Source organism: Rhododendron vialii, chromosome 10a (assembly GCF_030253575.1).
Source record: "Rhododendron vialii isolate Sample 1 chromosome 10a, ASM3025357v1".
NCBI lineage: Eukaryota > Viridiplantae > Streptophyta > Magnoliopsida > Ericales > Ericaceae > Rhododendron > Rhododendron vialii.
Window position 1 is genome coordinate 30,230,216 of NC_080566.1, and position 20,575 is coordinate 30,250,790.

The following is a 20,575-nucleotide window of genomic DNA, read 5'->3' on the forward strand; positions in this document are numbered from 1 at the left end:
TCTAATAATAGAAAACATTTTCAAGTGACAACCAAACACCGGAAAACACATATTATCCAGGAAATGTTTTCAATGGACAAAATGGCAAAATGTCTTCTGTCCGAAACAAATGGACCGTCGGTCTCTTTTTTCTATAGTGCAAATGCAAATAAAGTGCGATTTTCGACTCTCCTTGATGAATTCAATATTTGACAACTTCATTTGTTTAACTTAGAAAATAGGCCAGGAGGTACAAAGCAGAAGAACAATAGTAGTCTCCAGACATAACAGGAAAAGAAGCTGGGACATTTTGATGATTCAAAGCAAGAAAATTGAACTATTCTCAAATAGAAAACGAAAGCAGAAAGTTGAACCATTCCAAGGGTACTGACAATTTCCTACAATTCCCCGGCATTGATTTTCATGGACATTTGAGGTAGCATCAATGGAAAACTTATCATATAAAGCTGGCCCTGGATAAATTAAAATAACTAAGAGAAAACAATGTTAATGAAACATGTATAATCTAAGCGCATAAGCCCCTGTAATTCAGCTAATTTTTAATCCTGCTTTGGGGAGTCTCCTTGCTGATGCTGCTCGGGTCGCCTCTTGGAAAGATATCGCTTTGTGCTCTCAAGGACACCGAAGAATATTGACCCGCCGATGCCTATCCACAGCACTCTTGGTCCAATGCCCTAACGAAAATTTTGAAATTCCATTAACTTGCTTCAACACGACAATGTTGGGGGGGGGGGGGGGGGGGGGGGGGGGGGGGGGGGGGGGTTGGGGGGAGAGGGGAGGTGTGAAACCGAAACAAAAAAAATGAATTTGCGAAATGCAGTTCCAAAATGATGATGACAAGAGACATAGTCACAATAGTATGAAGCTTTATTTGATACTTATGAATTCGATGTAGTAGTCCTCTGCAAATGACGGTAAATACAACTACTCGAGGCAATACTACAATACACTAAGCATGTACAAGTGCATGCTTCAATGAGGTGATGAAAAATTTCCAGACATCTATGGATAGGAAGTTCGTGCCCCTCCAATTTTACACTTCACGACCACCAGTTTAGGTGAAGGCCATGTTACTGACCTTGCGTTTTTAATAATATCTAGTCTTTCCACCCGTTCAATGATTTGCTACTTTTAGTTTTTCTTCTTATTGCAGTAGATAATCTCCCTCTCTCCTCTCATCCAAGGAGAAGAGAGTTCAATAAAATATAGGAAGACAAGGATGATAAAGGGGAGAGAAAACCAACTCGATATTTTGTTTGCAATGTATAAAAGGACTTGTAAGGAACTCATACCTTCAACAGAGCAGGAGGTCCTTCTTCTTTGACAATAGTTTGAACACAATCAAAGATCCCTTTGTACTGGTTTGCTGATCCCTGCATATGAAAATGATGACCATATAAAACATTTTATATTCTATTTGGTGACAGACCCAGACACATTGAGGCATACATGCTCTGAACATTCTCTTTTCACAAACACACATGAAGATGACACAGAACAGTAGGAGGCGAGTGAGTCTGTTTGGACATACCTGAATCATCAACCTAGTCTTAATAACATCGAGGGGTGTAGTTATAGCCCCTGTTAGTGCACCTACAAAGGACCCCCAAACAAGCTAACAAAATTATTCCTAGTCAAGTACATGAAGATTTCAAATTTCGTGCATCACTGCACAGGAGTAATTAGAGAAATAAATACTACTATCTTATAACAGTACATCACATCAAAACAGATAAATAAAAAGAGAATTATAAGTTTACAACCCCTTTATGTCGGAATACTGTAACGAGGGAATGACAAGTGCTGTGGAATATGTTCAAAACAATTGTGTCCTGATACACTTTTTCAGAATTGGCTTCGCTTCTTTTTAAGTACATTAGTAGCTTTAAATAATTTAAAGGGTTTATATCACCTCGTCATGGTTTTTACTTTGACTCCAACCCGGCAAAGGGGCATGCCGCATGTGAGAAGTTTACCAGGCTCTTCTACTGTACCTTTATGGCTTTATCACGTATTGTTATTCTATAGGTACAGATAAAATAATTACTTGTTCGTGACTTCAAGATTCTGACACAGCTAGATATGCCTAATGCAATATTCACAGTATGTAAACCCCCCGAGACTATTTCGTTGCAAATGCAAGCAACTTACTAACCAAATGAATAACAAAGGCATGATGTTCGCAATCATTTGTTATCAAAATCCACAAACGAAACCTTCTGAATTCTTTAGTATATCAACTCAAGTCCAAACCTTATGCCACCAGAAATTTCCCGAAATTAGACATCACACTTACTGATGCTGTGTGTGTTTATTTTGCAACATCAGCAACAAAAGCAACCCTGAAGTAATGCAATATATTGCCTCATTCCTCACGGGGTATTCTTTACTGGTAAAGGACAGGTCTTGTATTACTACGCCCCGTCAAAATCACAATCAGCCTTAAAGTATAGCCTCTGTCAAAGTTTCATGCAGGGCAATGTCCTGTCTCGCATGCATTTTGCAATAATATGCCTGCAAAATTAACCTTTTATCCTTATTTCTGTGTTCTTTTGTTTCTTTATGTTTCCATCTTCCTTTCACAAGTTGAATGTCACATAAAAAATGGTAGCTTACGATTAATCCTGCAACCAAGTTTAATCTCAAAAGGCGCCAAAAAGGTGAGATGCATCGGTAGTTACAATATAAAAAATGGTGTGTCTTGGAAAGAGGAGGGGTGGTAGGCACAGGGGAATGGCATAATTTTGTAGGATAAAACGATGTAAAACCATGTAAATATTTCCTGAAGTTGTACAATATGAGTTCAGTGGTATTTTGAGAGCAGCCACTTTGTGCATATTGCCAAAGGTTAGGTCTGTCTCCAATCTTCCCCCGCCCATACCCCCACTGATTGGGGACTACATGGGTTCTGTTGTTGTACAATATGAATCACACATGCCAAGATGAATGCAATGCAAAACAGAAATTGGTGTGTAGAGTTTTACCGGAAAAAGCACCAATGATAGCATTCTCTGGATCACTCAGTTCTCTCTTTGCCTGGAAGATGTGTGAAAGAAGACAAAAATTACTAACCGTGCATAGTTTCATCAGTTGGAGTACACTGTCTTCACAGAAGAGCGGGTTTCTACTCTAATAAGAGATCGGCATTTCACTTCAGCAACTCATCACATATAATCAATATAACAATAGTACTAATATTGTGAACAATTTGATAGTCATTTGCACTTGCACTTGGATGTTCAAAAGCATTAGAATAAAGTACCAGAAATTGTGGACACGACAATCATAAGAACTGGGAAGGAGAACCAAGTGGGTATTCATCACTGCCTGAGTTCCTAAAAATTTGAAATTTGACATGCTAAAAATGACTACATCTTAGTAAGTCATGATGCAGCAATGTCACGAATACAAGAAATCAGAATCTAGAAATAAAAGGTGCAACTCAGTAGATAAAGTCTGCAATAATTCAACTTGTTTCGAGACTCCTATTTTAAGTTTTCACCTTCTTCACTAATTGTATTTCCTTCTACCAACATAGTAATTAGCATATTCTTGTTCTAGTCAAAATCAAAATCCCCATGGGACAAAATTCAAGTTTGCTGGTGGCCAGTTTGCAACAGAACAGTGCTTTATTAAGCTCAGTTAGGAACTTGCCCCTATGAAACTTAGGAAGAAAATTTGAATATCTGTGAAACTAGGGAACTCCACCTGGTTCGTGATTAGAGTTTTATCTTTATTTCTCAGCCGGTCCCAAACCCGGATAAAGGAGGAGAGTTGTGCGTTAGGTAGCTAACAGCCAGCAAGTAAAAAAAACCCGTCAGATCTTTATGACACAAATCCAAATATGATTACGAGACATGCTAGGGCGTTCCCTTTAAGTGACGCGTTGTGCCTGCCTTCGGGTGCTTCGAAAAATGAGCAAGCAAGGGTTCTCGCGCGTGCCTGGACGAGCGCGGGTAAAGAAGCTAGCCTAGGACTATAGGATTCATTTAGCAACTTGGAATATAGGGACATTAATGGGTAAGACTAGGGAGCTAGTTGACACCATGCTTAGGAGGAGGATTAGTATAGCTTGCCTTCAGGAGACTAAGTGGGTAGGAGAGAAAGCTAGGGAGATAGAGGACACAGGTTATAAGCTTTACTATACGAGTAAGGATAGACATAGAAATGAGGTAGGTATCGTAGTAGATAAACACCTGAAAGATTCGGTAGTTACAATAACGAGAAAAGAAGATCGGATTATTTCAGTTAAGCTTGTGATCAGAGAGAGTATAGTTAATATTATTAGTGCTTACGCACCCCAAGTAGGCTTGGATGATCTTATTAAAGAGCAATTCTGGGAGCAAATGGATGATGTGGTTCAAGGGATACCTTTTGGGGAGAAGCTATTTATAGGAGGCGATTTCAATGGTCATGTGGGAGTGCATAAGCAAGAGTATGAGAAGGTGCATGGTGGTTTTGGATTTGGTGACCTTAACGAAGGTGGTAGGAGGATTTTAGATTTTGCGGTAGCTTTTGACCTTATAGTTGGAAATACTCTCTATAGGAAGCTAGAGGAGCATTTAATTACCTTTAAGAGTGGAGCCAATAGAAGCCAAATCGACTATTTTCTTGCTAGGGGTGCAGACCGCTTGACATGTAAGGATTGTAAGGTTATTCCTGGAGAGTGTCTAATAGCACAACATAGACTTTTGGTGTTAGATATTTGTCTCAAGGGGAATAATAGAAGAAGAAAGGAAACTAGATGCCCATGGACTAAATGGTGGGGCCTAAGAGGGGAGAAACTAGAGGTATTCAATGAAAGAATGTCTCAAGAAGTACGGTGGGGAGTGGAAGATGATAGTGACAATATGTGGAATACGATAGCTGACGGTATTAAAAGAATATTGAAAGAAGTTCTTGGCGAGTCGAAGGGAAAATGTCTAATTTCTAAGGAGACATGGTGGTGGAATAGCGATGTTCAAATCATGGTAAAAACAAAGAAGGAGTGCTTTAAAAAGTGGCAAAAGGACCGGAATGTGGAAAATTTTCAAGGTTATAAACAAGTTAGCAAGGAAGCTACGAAAGCCGTTAGGGATGCTAAGTTGAAAGCCTATGAGAACTTTTATGCTAAACTCGATAGTAAAGATGGAGAAAAGATTATTTATAAACTTGCTAAGCTACGAGAAAGGAAAGGAAAGCTAGAGACGTTTCTCAAGTTAAGTGTATAAAAGGTATTGATTCATTGGTGTTGGTGAAAGACGAGGCGATCAAGGATAGATGGAAGTCATATTTCGATAAGTTGTTAAACGAGAAACATGAAGAAGGCTTTGGTGGGGAGGAAATGCATGTACTTGGCGAGAACATAGAATATGAGTTTTATCGAAGAATACAAAAGTTCGAAGTGGTTAAAGCTTTGAAAATGATGAAACCGGATAAGGCCCTAGGACCAGATGGTATCCCTATTGAAGTGTGAAAAAGTCTAGGTGACTTGGGGGTGACTTAGTGACGAAGTTGTTCAACAAGATTATTATGACTAGGAATATGCCCAAAGAATGGAGAAGGAGCACCCTAGTACCTATCTATAAGAATAAATGGGTTATTCAAAGCTGCAACAACTATAAAGGTATTAAATTGATGAGTCATACGATGAAGTTGTGGGAAAGAGTTATTGAGTATCGCTTGAGGATGGTGACTACGGTGTCAGAGAAACAGTTTGGGTTCATGCCAAGAAGATCAACCATGAAAGCTATCTACCTATTAAGGAGATTGGTAGAAAAATACAGAGCAAAGAAGAAGGATCTCCATATGGTTTTCATAGACTTAGAAAAGGCTTATGATAGGGTGCTTAGGGACATCATATGGTGGGTTCTGGAGAGAAAAGGACTGGCCAAAGGGTATATTGAGGTGATTAGAGACATGTATGAAGGTGTCGTCACTACCATTAGATCACCAGTAGGGGAAACAAGTGAATTTCCAATCACCATAGGATTGCATCAAGGGTCAACCCTGAGCCCATACCTCTTTGCCTTAGTTATGGATGAATTGACTAGACAATTTCAAGAGGATATTCCATGGTGTCTGATGTTTGCAGATGACATTGTCCTCGTAGATGAAACCGCTAGAGGTGTTAATATGAAACTAGAAATTTGGAGGGAAGCATAAGAGTCAAAGGGTTTTCGGATAAGTAGGAATAAAACTGAGTATATGGTGTGCAAGCTTGGTGGTACCAGTAGTGCGCCTGAAGAAAGAGGGATGATCCAAGACCAGGAGACACCAAAGAGTGATCATTTTAGGTATTTAGGCTCAATTATTAGTAGAGATGGAGAGATTGTTGATGATGTGACCCATAGGATCCAAGTGGGGTGGCTCAAGTGGAGAAGCGCTACTAGTGTACTATGTGACAAGAGGGTACCCACAAAATTTAAGGCAAAATTCTATGGAACTGCCATAAGACCAGCGATGCTTTTATGGGACAAAATGTTGGCCTATTAAGAAACAACATGAGAGCAAGATGAGTGTAGCGGAAATGAGAATGTTGAGGTGGATGTGTGGTAAGACTAGACGAGACAAGATTAGAAATGAAACAGTTCGTGAGATGGTAGGTGTAGCACCTATAGAGGAGAAGTTGAGGGAAAATAGGCTAAGGCGGTTTGGGCATATCTACTGTAGACCAGAAGATGCAGTAGTTAAGAGAGCGGATAGGATAGCTCTAGGCAGCAATGTTACGGGGAGGGGGTAGACCTAAATTGACATTAGATGCTGTAGTGCGCAAAAATATGAGTATAATGGGTCTGTGTGAACAAGTGGCCCTTGACAGAGCTTAATGGAGGAAACGGATTCATGTAGCCGACCCCAAGTGATTGGGACGTAAGGCTCGGTTTGGTTTGGTCTGGTATCTGTGAAACTAGGGACTGAAGTTTCATTCCCTTTTCATGAAAACAGCCAAACCTTTTCCATCTCATAAGAAACCTCGAAACACTAGCAGAGACCAAAATTTTTAGTGTTCTCAATGAAACGTACCCTAACACATCGGAACTTACAAAACACTCCGAAATAATGAGTTGTTTTATCCTATCAACAATATCTACTAAGGGTTTGCTTATCAAAACAAAAAACCAATATCTACCAAGGGTTATTGTACAAATATACCCCTGTTCGTTCTCATGCAAGAGTGATACAAGTACAAATATACCCCTGGCTAACAAATAAATAACAAAAACATACATAACAGTTTATGTGCTTCTTTTGGCTAAAAATATGGTTTAAGAACAAATAAAAAAATCCCAATTCCTTCAAAGAATTTTGAAAAATGGAGGAAAGGAAATTGGAGAGAAGAGAAAGAAGACATGGTTAAACCATCTATCCTCTCTCTTCCTTAATTTAGGTACCTTTTGTCATTAACTTATTTGTCCTCATAGCTAAAACTAGAATCTGACATTTCTTGCATTTTCTCTCACAAAAGTGGAGCGAACCCCATCTCGAACAAACCCTTTAAACCTTTTCTTTCTTAGCTTTGAGTACACATGTCGACCTTTATCGATTCTTTATTTTTAACCTCAGGTAAAGAAGAGAAAAATGATCCTACCTGGTTTACCCAAAGGACCTTCCACACCCTGAAAACCCTTTGAGGTTGTATTACGATTTTGTCATTATACTTGTTAACTATTTTGTAAACCTTCCTAAGCATTATTTGGAATCATACAAGTGTTGATAACATGTGTGGCTCCCGAGTTAAAAAACACAGCAAAACAAAAACTTTGTTGAATCCAACACAACCATGAACGAGGTTCTGAATGACATTCTTTCCTGCAAACATGGATGGACCCAGAAATCTAGCCCAGTGTGGGCACTTCATTTGTCAAAATCGTATATATTTATCTTCCTAGTCAATCACACTAAGATCATACTAAATTAGGACATGCACTACTACCTACAAAAGTTTAGAATGGATACTTTTTATAAAAGGATCTTAAAATGAGCACAAAACCTTGGAGCAAAATTTTTTAGAGTACATTTTACACTGACATCGACAAGCTTTAGAATGACATAGATGGTTTTATTGATGGCTTTCTTTTAAAGTATTTCTCCATGACGGCTAAACGTAAAGAAAACATGGAAAAATAAATTCTACAAATAGACAAACACTTTGTAAAACAATGATTATGAATTAACCATACAACGAAAGCGGAAATATAGTTAATCATGTATTTTTATTAGCGAGATGTATACAACTGTGTATGCTAAATGTAGTCGGACACTGAGACAATTATCCTAAATACACGAGTACTAATAGAATTTTTTTAGTTTTGAGTAGGGGCACGTGACCCCACGTGCCCCATGTATATTGGTCATTGCCTGCACGGCTAGGAAAACGCAGAACAAGTCAAGAAACCATAGTTCACTGAGCTAAGCACCAACCAATGACAAGGAAAAAAGAAACAAGATAGAATTAATACTCTACCGCCAGCTTATAACCTATCCGAAGCTGTTCATAAACACAGAATTGGATGGCGTCAAATGGCAAATCACGCAGTAGAAATGATCCGTATCCCTACAGCATAAAGAAAACATTATTAAATACAAAGATGGTCAGGTACCATATACAAAAATTATTTACTTCATGATACACAGGATACAAAAAAAATGTGCCAAGAGGAAGAAGCAAAAATTGGAAACTGGAAACTAAAATTCCATGAAGCCTGAATGTTATCACATAGAAGGTGAGTGGAAAAAAACTTCCATACCGCATAGAGACCTTTAAAGCCCTCCCTGGAAAGAATAAGACGAACAGCATCCGGAGCCGAAGCAAATTGCCTGGTTTGCATCCGTTGCTTAACAACCTACAAATTGTCGGAACAGAACAAAAACATCAATGGAAGAAGAGGCAAATAACTATACAAAGAAGGCTTGGTGAGGCAGATTGAGAACATGAAATGCAAAAAGTTAGGTACCTCCGTTGGAACACGAATAAGAGAAGCAGCAACCCCTCCTATAGCACCTGCAGTCTACATGAAATTTGACATCCTAAGAATGAAGATAAAGCAAGCCCATCATGTGGACAAGGAATATTACTTCCAAAGCAAGAAAGATAGTTGATGGTAAATTCATGCACCATAGTCACTTTGTCAATACCCTTATTGGGAACGTCAATGTCCTTTCAGTAGTGCAAACATCAATTTTCTTACTTTTTGTTTCTTTCTTATTATTTTACAGAAAAAAAAAAAGTTTAAACTACACGCAGGGTAATCTCCCTGGTCTCAAATGTCTATGCTACACAAGATGGTTATAAACAAAATAGTTAGAATCCAAGAACAATCGAGCAAAATTTTGCGTTGCAAAATTAGAAACACTACTCTGAATTCTGAAAGATTCAATAGAAAAGTCAATGAGGATAGCAACTTAAGACAGAAGAACAAGTCTTGCAGCCCAGAGGAGTGTCTAATCATTCCCAACAGACTTTTGGGTCAATATTGCACACCAACACTAGAACTCCATTCCCAAGATACCCGCCCAATACTTATGACTGGAAAGTCTATCCAGACTTTCGCACCATTTTCTTGCTTAATTTAGTAAGGTAGCAAATATATCCCAAATACAGCCCCCCACATGTAGACATCCCTTGGTTGACGAATTGTGTCCCTTCTTGTACACTATGAGAGAGAAGTTTAAGACAGCGTAACAGGACTTTCTTGGAATAAAATGAAAAAAACTAGGAACGATAATATGAAGGTAAATTGTGTTGGATCTATTCTAGACATTATATAAAAATAATAACTCTAGTTTGCTCACGACTTTTCCTATTTCTATTAAAATAGTACCTCCGTCCCATTTTAAGTGTTCACTATGAAAAGTCATGCAATTTCCAAATAGAAAATAAAGTATTTCCATGCATAATTTTTACAATTTCTTTGCACAAAATTAAAGATCTTATTAGTTCTTGAAATTGGCGGAAAAATATTTTGAAAATTATGCACGGAAGTACTTTATTTTTATATCTGAAAATTACACAACTTTTCATAGTAAACACTTAAAAGAGGAGTGTATTTATTAGTAACTCATAAAAATGGCCATTCACATAACTCTATTCATCCATTTATTTTATCTGTTGCATACCCTCCAAATCCACAGCCTACTTTTGAAAGAAAGTCACATTAAGACTTTATCATGTGAGCATGATGTCGTCTCAATCCCTGTATCCTTTTCAAGTTGCCACATGGAGGCAAATCCGTTGTAAAGCGACATTGCAGGAAAAGCAAGATTAAATAAACCGACAAGCAGCATCGGACAAGTTCAGAGGCGTTTCAAATCTTCTTATGTGCCAGATACACATAGAAGTTGTGGACCATAGGTGGAAGCAAATCAGACATGGTATAATCAATTTGTCATACATATACTGCAAGAGATTATACTCTTGTAGCAACAGCTAAAATCCTGTGGTCTTAACCTTCACACTCTAATGATGAAGCTAAAACGACATTTGACATCACCCACACCAGCATGCCATAACCAAGACATTAGTATCATATCATCCACGGCGAATAGTCTGAGCACGAAAAGAAGGAGAAGAGAAACATATTCTTACAAGATGAGCAACAGCACTAAGATTTTCAGGAAAAATCTGCAACAATTTTTGCTTTGCTGGTTCATAAACTCCAACAAATAATGCAGAAGCCCTGAGAATCCAAGAAATAAGTCAAAAGATTTGACATGCATTCAAAATACATGTAGTGTCTCCATTAATAGCAGTGCAACATCATTAAAGGTCTCTTAATCTTTAGAACACTTCTTTTTATTGGCTGATTCAAATGCTAAAAGGTATTCTTGGTATTATGAAAATTTGGAACCAATTCCAACCTCATAATCCTATCGTAGCAGATACTGAAAGTCAAAATCTCTACTGAAGGATGATAATATTATTCATGGAGCACAACTTTAAGAGAGTGAACAATGATTCAAATGAAACTCATTGGAAAGCAAACGCGTCAGACTATGAAGTATAAAAACATTGTTGCACCGGGACCTGTGTATTACTGACATAAGGTAGTGCTTATGTAACTTTAGCAGTGTTATAAAAATCAGCCTAGCCACCTAGGTGCTAGGTGGACCCCCTATGTCTAGATTTTAGGGTCAATGCAATTAGTCGTCGATTAATTGGCTAGGCCTGCCAATTACGAGGCAAGGTGTATTTAGTGGTTTTTAAAAGTATTTTGAGGTTTAATGCGTAATAGTAAAGAGTATAGGGTGTTCAGAGATATTTTAACAAAATGAAAACGAGATATACATAATACATATCAAAGTCCTAAATATCTACATAAAAGTGTTAAGAACTTAATTTCATTTGGTTTTGAACTTTGAACATCAAACTATGTATTCGACTAGTTATTTGATACTACTTACTTCGACTACTTCGCGATTTTCAGAACAACGACATTTATTAACTCCATGTTAACATGAGAAACTTGGCCTGGAAGACAGTGGATATAATCCAGTTCAACATGTACTTACGGTAGGACACCAGCAATATTTCCAGCCAGTCCAGAATAAAGTCCCTTCCAAATTATTTTCCCACCACCTTGAGCAGCCTAGAGTAAGAATTAAATGGTAAAATTAATCAACTAAAGTTTTATAAAAACTCACTATGTAATAATAAAAGGTGTAAATGGTTCTGTGCACTTCTGCTAAAGGGAAGACAAACAATTTCTGCCTAGTTTAAGTCCTCAACAGGAATGTCAAGGAATTGATAAGAAGGTATGTCAAACTAAAAAGAGTAATTAAAGGACAATCCTTGGGGAAGATTACAAATAGCAAAAGCAAACTGGACCAGTGAATTTCACGTCCTCGTCTGCCCTGATTAGCGTCCAGTTTTAAAGCCGATTCTCTATTCATTAGTTGAAGAAGCTCACCAAGATTTCCCAATCTGCCCAGTACTATCATGAGGGTACAAGAATATACATCAAATAAGCCATGAAAAACATCTATGTAAGGCATCAAACCAGATTCATTACTGGACGTGTACGTCTCGTCCTTGATCTTGTAGAATAATTATTATTACACTACTTGAATCAGCGAATCGCAACCAAAGGCACTCAAATAAATGCGGTAGAGATAAAGTTGGTGATATTAACAACACTCGGTTCATCTATATGTCAAGCCAAGACATTGCACCTAAACATCAACTGTGACTGGTAGGGGTTGATAACATTACATGCCAAAGTCCTCTATCTTCACTTCAATCACAATAAATTCAACCCTGTAGTTCACCTGCCTGAATTCGCGTCTTTATTGTGTCTATTGGGTATAAAGCTGTTTCAACAACAACTCCAGCCATCCCTCCTGCTATAACACCCTCTGCAAGATTCACCAGATATTAGAGACTTAGAAAAGTGCAGAGTGATTTCTCTGTCCACCCTTGCATCAACACATCTAACAACTAAAAAGTACTAACGAAAAAGTATTAGTTTCGCCTTTGCATAAACCAGGAGGGAAACTTTTAACCTTCTAGCATTATTTAAAAGAAGCCAAAGATTGTGTTTATATCAACTTATGGTCCAACATATATACCTCTTTTTAATTGAAAGGCACCAAAACCTGTAACTATGGTGACTGATTTCTCATTTCCTATGTGGGACGATGCTTCAACTTGGTCTTTCAAGACATCACAACCATCCCAGGCCAATGTCCTAATTGCTCAAATAAAGCTTTATGTATGGAAGACGAGAATCACCAGCAATTAAAACCTGTATTGCTGCTTTGGCATATCCTCAATCTGTCCTTCAAGCAACCAAAAGAAACTATTTTTCACTTAAGTAGTGTTTCTGTTCCATGTACCCTAAGTTGTAAGTCTACTTAGATCTAGTTTGTAAAACAAAAAATTTCCTTTTACTTCATTAAAGCTCGCTCCTGGGAACATGCTTTTATTCTCAATGCAGTAGAATACTCCGAAAGGTTATTAATGCACTGTTTTCCTTGTTGAGAAAAATACATGAAACTTCAAATTAAGCGGAATCCAGGACATGCTCATCCTGAACAAGAAGAAGCTTGTTTGTGATGTTATTTCAATAGAAACCCAAATGCAGTTCAATCTTTAATGAGCTGTCGTGTCTAAGGATAGAAATAGTAATTTCTCTTCCAACATATATAATCTGATTCTCCCTTTATTTTGTTTTGTTACTATTTATAGGAATGGGAAAATCTTGGATGTTACATTCACAACACAATCATCTCATCATCTTCAGGAAGGGAGGATGGTACAGGACGATAAATAAAGAAATATAAAGCCTACGGAATCCGCACCTAAAGAACCCTAGAAATCCAGATAAGAGTGAAGAAAAGGCGTCCACACCAATACTCAAAAGAAATCAATCCCACGTCAAAACAATACATGAAGAGTCCTTTAAATAGGCTCTTCCAAATGATAGCTACAAAAGAAATAGGGGAAATTACAGATACCCCCCTTGAACTACCACCCGGCCACATATTGCCCTCTTTAACTACAAAAACCAACACTTAACCCCCTCCAACTACCGTTTGCAGATAATGCGACTGACTCCGTTTGCGATCTGTTATTTGTACGGAAATAAGGTGCTAGACTAATTTGCCCTCAACTCCATGGCTCAACTCCCCTTTTATCTCTCTCTCTCTCTCTCTCTCTCTCTCTCTCTCTCTCTCCCCCCTGTTTTTGTACAACTCTGCCTCTGCTGGCACTTCCTCAAAACAACTCAAATACCATGGTCCAGTCTGGTGTTAGATTTGTGTCAACCGAATGGCGTCCACAGTTGAATCGCTCGCGGATAGCCTCTCGAAGCTTGATATCAACGGCGATTGGGCCGCCTCCGCTCCAAATCTCCACAATAATCTCTCTTTCCTCTCTCCCGACCAGGTACACTCACAATTACTACATGTCTGCGTACATCTCTATGTACTAAAAGAAGATCCTCAGTGGGTCTCTTTGAAAATCAAAATTGCATTAAATTACCACAATAATCCCACAACTTACTTCAAATACAAGCAAGCAAGGAAACATAACCCTAATCAGAGTGAAATCCCTGATTTCAGTTCAGCCATAACCTGAAAGAGAGAGAAATCGAAAAAAATTAAAAAAAATTCTAGGGCTATGGCTGATAAGCAGAGAGAGAGAGTACAGGTGTATAGACGCCGGTGGTTGCGGAGGTGAAAATTGCAGCTGGTTGTGGTCAATGTCGGTGCAGGGGAGGAGCTGATGGCGGCGGAGGTTGCCGGTGGTGGTGGTGTTGGTGTTGGTCGGTTGCGCTCTCTCTCTCTCTCTCTCTCTCTCTCTCTCTCTCTCTTCATTGGGTTTGGGCGGGGAGAAGGCGAAAAGCTGAGGTTGATTTTAGTGCAAAAGAAAAGGGGTAAAAAGGTAAATTTATGACTTCAGTTAACGGGAATCCTCACGTTATCAACAAATGGTAGTTGGAGGGGGTTAAGTGTTGGTTTTTGTAGTTTAAGGGGGCAATGTATGGCCGGGTGGTAGTTTAAGGGGGGTATCTGTAATTTCCCCAAAGAAATATAAGATAACCTAGCAACCTAATCAATTGATATATCCTTAATAAAGCAATTAAAGCTACTAGATAATATTTGCTATATTAATAACACAACATGTTCCCTATCAGTGGATCAAACACTAGGATATGAGTGAGGACTTTTCAGGTCTTTAACCATCCATGTAAGCTTATGGAGTATGAGCTGGAAATCCTGCTTAAACTTATAGTCTAGCTAAATACCGTGAATCCGTGATACATGACGAGTTTCAGCCCAGACCCAACTCAAAAGTAACAATTGAAAGACATTCAGAAGTAGTCTTTGAGCATACCCAATACAATTCGTAGAAAATCAAAGGGCTTGTCTTCTCCTGTGCCGACCGATGCAAAAAACCGATTATTTTCAAACTGTAGATTCCGCACTTTCCCATTAGATGCATCTGTGAAAATAGATCACTTGTTTAAATTATATTACAATATAATAACACTGGGTAAACTTCAAGCAGCATCAACAGGTAGAAACTGGTATAATAAGATTTGCAATAGACGCATATTTTCCAATCATCGAGTAGAGTCTAGGCCTCTAAGCTAATTCTCTACAAGATGTTCCCAACCTTGAATCGTAAGTTTAGAGAACGGTATATCTCCATGTCGTCTTATACTAGAAACCCTAGAACAAGTTCCTCTCAATGTAATTGCAGCTCCAACTACTATTTCTGCATTGATTTTGTTGACACTAGATGATAGAAAGAATTGGAGGTGGAATCACGTAATCCCCATGCAGAGCACGTGCCCCAGCTTGATGGATTATCTCGATCCACAATAAACTCTTTCTAAGAACTAGGACTCGAGAGCACCTGCCTCTGTTGTACCTTGCTTACATTGTCGTGGTATAACTGGTCTAACTTTCTAATAACCTTGTAAGTTCACAATTATGGGATGTCCTACCAAGGAAACATTAGAATGATTTATGAATTCGATACTGTCTTTAACATGAGCAGAATATGCATTCCCTCTGGTTGTATTGAAGAAACACGTGAATAAATCCAGGTTAGTGGCAGAGACGAGGTTACACTAGGGGCAAGGGGACATGGCCACCCCTCACCTTCAAAAACCCCGTGGATATGTAGTATAGACCAGGCACCAAAATATTTCACATAGGAAAATGGCACCATCTTTCCAAGAAAACAGTGACGTTTTTTTTTTTTACCATTTGCTCATTGACGTCATACAGGATCACTGAAATATTACACGAGTTTTAGTGGTCTCTTGTATTTACCTGCACTAATTTAGATGGGATATGTATTACTGACTAATTTGTGCTTCAAGACCCCGTTCTATTAGCTGTAATGTTTTTTCAACCCTTTTTTTTTTTTTATCGGCAAAGGGAAATTTCATTACCATAAATGATAAAAACATGAAATCGGAATAAATGGGAAAAGAACTACTCCTACATCAGAGAGCTTGGAAGACCAATATGGACTCCTCTAGTGCTGCTACTTGCAAAAACTCAACCTACCCCTAAACCTCTCATTTTTTATAAGGGGACAAAATTACCAAATAAAAATTGTAGTTGATTAGATACCAACTAAATACCTAAAGCTTGAACCCAAAAGCTTATCCAAACAGACAAATTCTTAAAACCCCACAAACAATGAGCCCCAAAACTGAATATTCTGTTTCCTGTGCTGCCTATCTTCACCAGCCTCAGACGGCTAAAGCTCCCGTTCCCCTCTTTTTACATTCTCAACAAATATCCCATCTTCCCCATGCAAGTAAATACCAATATTGCACAATTGCTGTTCCGCCACCAGCAACCGTAACTCAATATGATGTTCTGCCGCCTGGCTGCCATAGCTCCGCCTACGGCTCCACCCATCCTCCACCTCCATGGCCAAACAACTCCACCACATGCCACCACCAACACCTAACATTGCAATCACGCCACCATAACAGCATCACTCTTGCACCAATGCTCCTCTCTCGTCGAAAACAAACCAAGCCTCTAAACAGCCACTACCATAGAGCCACCCCCACACCCCCCGACTAATTCATCGCAAACCCCACTGCCAGACCCCGAACTCGTGCTTTTTAAACAAGTTCCTTGCCCTTCCTTAGACAGAGACCCAGCTAAGTACTTGGTTAGTGGAAACAACAAAAGAGATTAAAGAGGGGATGAAACACAATATACTCAGCCATTTTTTCCCTCTTGCAAAGGGGGGAAGTTGAATGATGAAGAAAGTCATATCAGAACCAAGACATGTCCCTACTCCCTAAACGGACCTTCTTATCCAATCCTTTAACACCCTGGTTGCATGAGAATACTTTTATCCAGTTCTCTACTTTATACCAACTTGCTAAACAGCATTACTTGTTTCGCTATATGCAAGGCCGCAGGGGTGCAGACAGCTGTGAACTGCCACCAACCAAAGTCTGTTTTATCCATCTTCAGCTCTTGTTAAAAGTTTCATCTATCTAAATGAATCTTAAGCAGGTAGCCGATCATTAATTCCCTTCACCAAAGTTAGCTCCATACCAATCTTGATGGCCTGCTCACCAAATGACAACCAGAGGATATAATAGGCAGAAGCATATGGCATGTGCACTCATAGTTCAATTTAAATTATCTGATCAGCCTCACAGTTCCAAATTATAACTCCTACCACTCGGCAATCCCTATTCTAAAAGTTGTCCACATACTGTGTCAAGTGCTTAGTGGAGGTGGTGGTACCATAATGCACATAACATAAACCTGATGAGCGTACAAAACAAGAATTTTAAAGCGGATAACAACCCCAGTGCACATCAGGGACTACTGACACCATCTGAGAATTGCCTCTCCTCATGAAGCAAGAAGGAATTCCTCCTCTTATATTTCGGTCCTTTCTATAACTAAAATGACAAACCGATGTACCAACAGCAATTAGATCAATCCACAACAGGGATAAAATAAGAACTTGCAACGAGCAATCCACAAGGTTAACTTCTTGAGTCCATCCTCCCACATCCTTAGGCCTTAACAATTCCACCCATCCTTTATGAGCTGGTCCCACTATCCCTTTAGTTATCTCCCAAAACACCTTGGCTGGGAACAATACTATAAAAGCACTGGATTACAATTTTTTTAAGATTACTCGCAATGACTGAAAAGCCAACTCTTTCATTGAAACTCAAAATACTGGATATACAACCCATATAAATATGAGAAATACTTCAGTTCCAGTATATTACTCAGATCATGACCGACAAGCAGTCGTTTTTCACATGTATGCATGTATATACTGCATAATCTCACGATAATAAAAGATATATAACTGTTAACAACAAGAAATACTTCAGTTCGTTCTAGAGGACTAGTAGTTCAACAACTTCATTTGATGTTATATACTGATGTCCTAAGTTCACAAACTCTGACAAAAACACTAGTCAAATATTTTGTATTGTAAGAATAAAACATAAAAGGTCCATGACGTATTACCCACCAAAAATAGGTGATAGATACAGTACATAACAGAATTACCACCAAAAATAGGCAAGAATACCAATTACCAACCATGTACCAAATCCAAATTCTCCAATATTTCACGTTTAACAGGAATTGAACCGAAATGCCATATCTCCACCAAAAAAAATATATTTCACCGCCAAAGAAATATTAACGAAAGGAGGCATTTCAAACCTGCATAACATTATGGTCCTATACTTGACCACTAAAATAACATAATTTTTTTTATAACTCAGTGTCCTGACCAACATACGCGCACATCGACCAATCCAAGGGAACAATCCCACCGTCCACTAGCCGGGGCCCCAATTAAACCCAGAGCAAAACTCCACATGTACTAGCTCCAAAGGAGTTGATAGCATGTGACAGCTTTTGAGCCCAACTCCTTGGGGTTAAGTTTAATCCACAATTGACTTCCAAACAAAATTGAATGTTTTTAAAGCCTGCATTTTGGGCCAATCTGTATTTATCTTAGGATCAATTTTCATCAAATGTCAAAGAACTAATGTAAGTTACCTGCCATGGAAGAGCTTTTTGAGCCCACTGCTAGCGTAAGAGGGGCCATCTAAAGGTCGAAGCAGGACTTCTATTTAACCTACAGAAGCAACGAACTATCTAAGATTGATTCGAAAAATACTCGCAAAAGCAGATGCAAATACCCATGCATTTTGTGATTGTATTTGCGGATATGTACACAGAGAGAGAGTGATATATATTTACATGCCTATATATATTTGGAGAGAGAGAGAGAGAGAGAGAGAGAGAGACTAGTATAGGAGTGCTGCAATTCAAGTTTGAAGTTTGGTTGGAGTGGTGGGTAATTGAGGAGGAGGAGGAGGAGTGTTCTTGTTAGGAACGATTACCCATATCAGGCCAATTGTTGAATACTCGGAGTATCATGGCCCATTATCAGAGTTCGGATCCCCTGTCCGACTCCCCTTTCCGATTCGCCTGTCTTATCCCTTTGGCCGTTGATCTCGCAAATCAACGACTGAGATGGACCGAGCATTTTTTTTCAAAACGACGTCGTTTTGGAAAGCAAAACATGCTTGGTCCATCTCAACCGTTGATTTGCGAGATCAACTGCCGAGAGGGGTGGAACAGACAAGTTGGATAGGGGATCTCAGTCGCCATTATCAAGATGTATTCTCCACCAATAAGACATCGCCACCCTACATTACGTAGGTTAATCATGAAAGCAATTTTGTTCACCTTCATTTTGTTCACTTTCGTGAGGGTATGCTCATTCCATGTTTCATATCCATAATCAGAACTGTTCATGTTGTCTAAATTCATTTGTTAAACGTTTGATCTAAAAGTTCAATAATTTAGTCAAGAATTTAAAAAAAAAAAAAAAAAACTCCTAGATGAACCACTTCTTGATATTCGATTGACCTGAATTTTGTCTAGATATCATAGAAAAAGAATTTGAAAAAACTCAACGGTTTCGATTAAAAAAGTGAGATATGGAATAAGCATACCTTCGCCGACGTTGAACAAAGCGAGGTGAACAAAATTGTTCTCATTATTCATTATCTCTCAATCATCAAACAAGAATGAATGACAATAGTCATACCGCAAAAGTTGGCACACTGTAAATGGCTTAGAGTACCAAGTAGGCATTTGATACTTCAGGAGTGTTGAATAATTGCTCGTCGTATTAACCTTAAGGAGTGGCTGAAGTGATAGAGTGAGCTGTAAATTCACACAACTTGAGCTTGAAAGTAGACGGCTTGTCTTTCATTTGTCTTTCATCAAACTGAGATAATCGAGTCGAGCATAAGCTGACCAAGAAATTCCTATAAAGAAAGATTAGCCATATCTATGATTAAAGATCGCTTTTGGTAATTAAAAAATAGGGTTAATTATAGGGTAGTTGTTTTGTCATTCTCTAGACCGACTAAGGTCAACATTATTAGGTAGAGAATAAATTCTTGGTGTAAAACCCCATTTTCCTATCATCGTTTATTATGGGCCTCATCGAATGTCTATTGTTGTGATCTGAATCGTTCATATTTTAAGATCCGGAATATAGTATTGCCATGCAAAAAATCAGCTTGATTGGAAGTCGATAGATATATCAAAATTTGAATTTTAGTTTATAAAATGGACGATTTGATTTTTGTCAATAATAATAGAGATAAACTATCCATTTTACAAAGCAAAATTCAATTTTTGATACTCCTATAGATATCCGATCAAGTTTATTTTTTGCATGAATACACTACTATGTGGGATCTACAAGATGAATGGTTCAGATCAACAATAAACACATGATAGAACCGAAAAAAAGTGGTGGTGAAAAAATGGAATTTTCCACTGTGAAAAGAATTTAATCTCTATTAGTTATCTTGTGTGAACTACAAACCGATGTCGAATTTCATTTCGATTACTGGATTGTTCAATTTAGACATTTTCAACAAAACTGCCCTGTTTTATGGATGTCTAGGTATATAAGCGAAAGTAACCTCTATAATAGTTAGATCAATTTCTATTAAATTTTTAGCCATCAGATCATTTTTTTTCAAAAACATACAGAGAATATTCACGTCATAAATCCATCTCTCTCTATTCTTACTTTTTAGGCAAT

General features: G+C 38.3%; 1 protein-coding gene across 4 annotated transcripts; it reads right to left on the bottom strand.

Annotated features, from left to right (window-relative positions):
* Positions 1-293: 293 nt before the first annotated feature.
* LOC131303263 (S-adenosylmethionine carrier 1, chloroplastic/mitochondrial) lies at positions 294-18,897 on the bottom strand. Of its 4 annotated transcripts, none has more exons than XM_058330049.1 (13): positions 18,754-18,897; positions 18,502-18,580; positions 14,813-14,920; positions 12,248-12,330; positions 11,488-11,564; positions 10,565-10,655; positions 8,934-8,987; positions 8,727-8,822; positions 8,444-8,533; positions 2,985-3,036; positions 1,532-1,593; positions 1,293-1,373; positions 294-674 (listed from the first exon to the last, which is right to left on the bottom strand). In XM_058330049.1, exons 2-13 carry the CDS (start codon positions 18,548-18,550, stop codon positions 540-542), a joined length of 978 nt encoding a protein of 325 aa, XP_058186032.1. In that variant the 5' UTR covers positions 18,551-18,580; positions 18,754-18,897; the 3' UTR covers positions 294-539. The 4 variants fall into 4 exon arrangements, with proteins under 4 accessions (XP_058186032.1, XP_058186033.1, XP_058186035.1 ...); XM_058330050.1 differs by having other exon boundaries at positions 18,710-18,863; XM_058330052.1 differs by having other exon boundaries at positions 18,760-18,829.
* Positions 18,898-20,575: the final 1,678 nt, after the last annotated feature.

Coding starts and splice junctions, on each gene's coding strand:
- LOC131303263 (XM_058330049.1), bottom strand. CDS start 18,550: ATGGCCCCTCTTACGCTAGCAGTGGGCTCAAAAAGCTCTTCCATGGCA. Junction 8,988..10,564: donor TTAGTGCTGTTGCTCATCTT/GTAAGAATATGT, acceptor AATTTCATGTAG/ACTGCAGGTGCTATAGGAGG. Junction 1,594..2,984: donor TATCATTGGTGCTTTTTCCG/GTAAAACTCTAC, acceptor GGTCCTTTGTAG/GTGCACTAACAGGGGCTATA.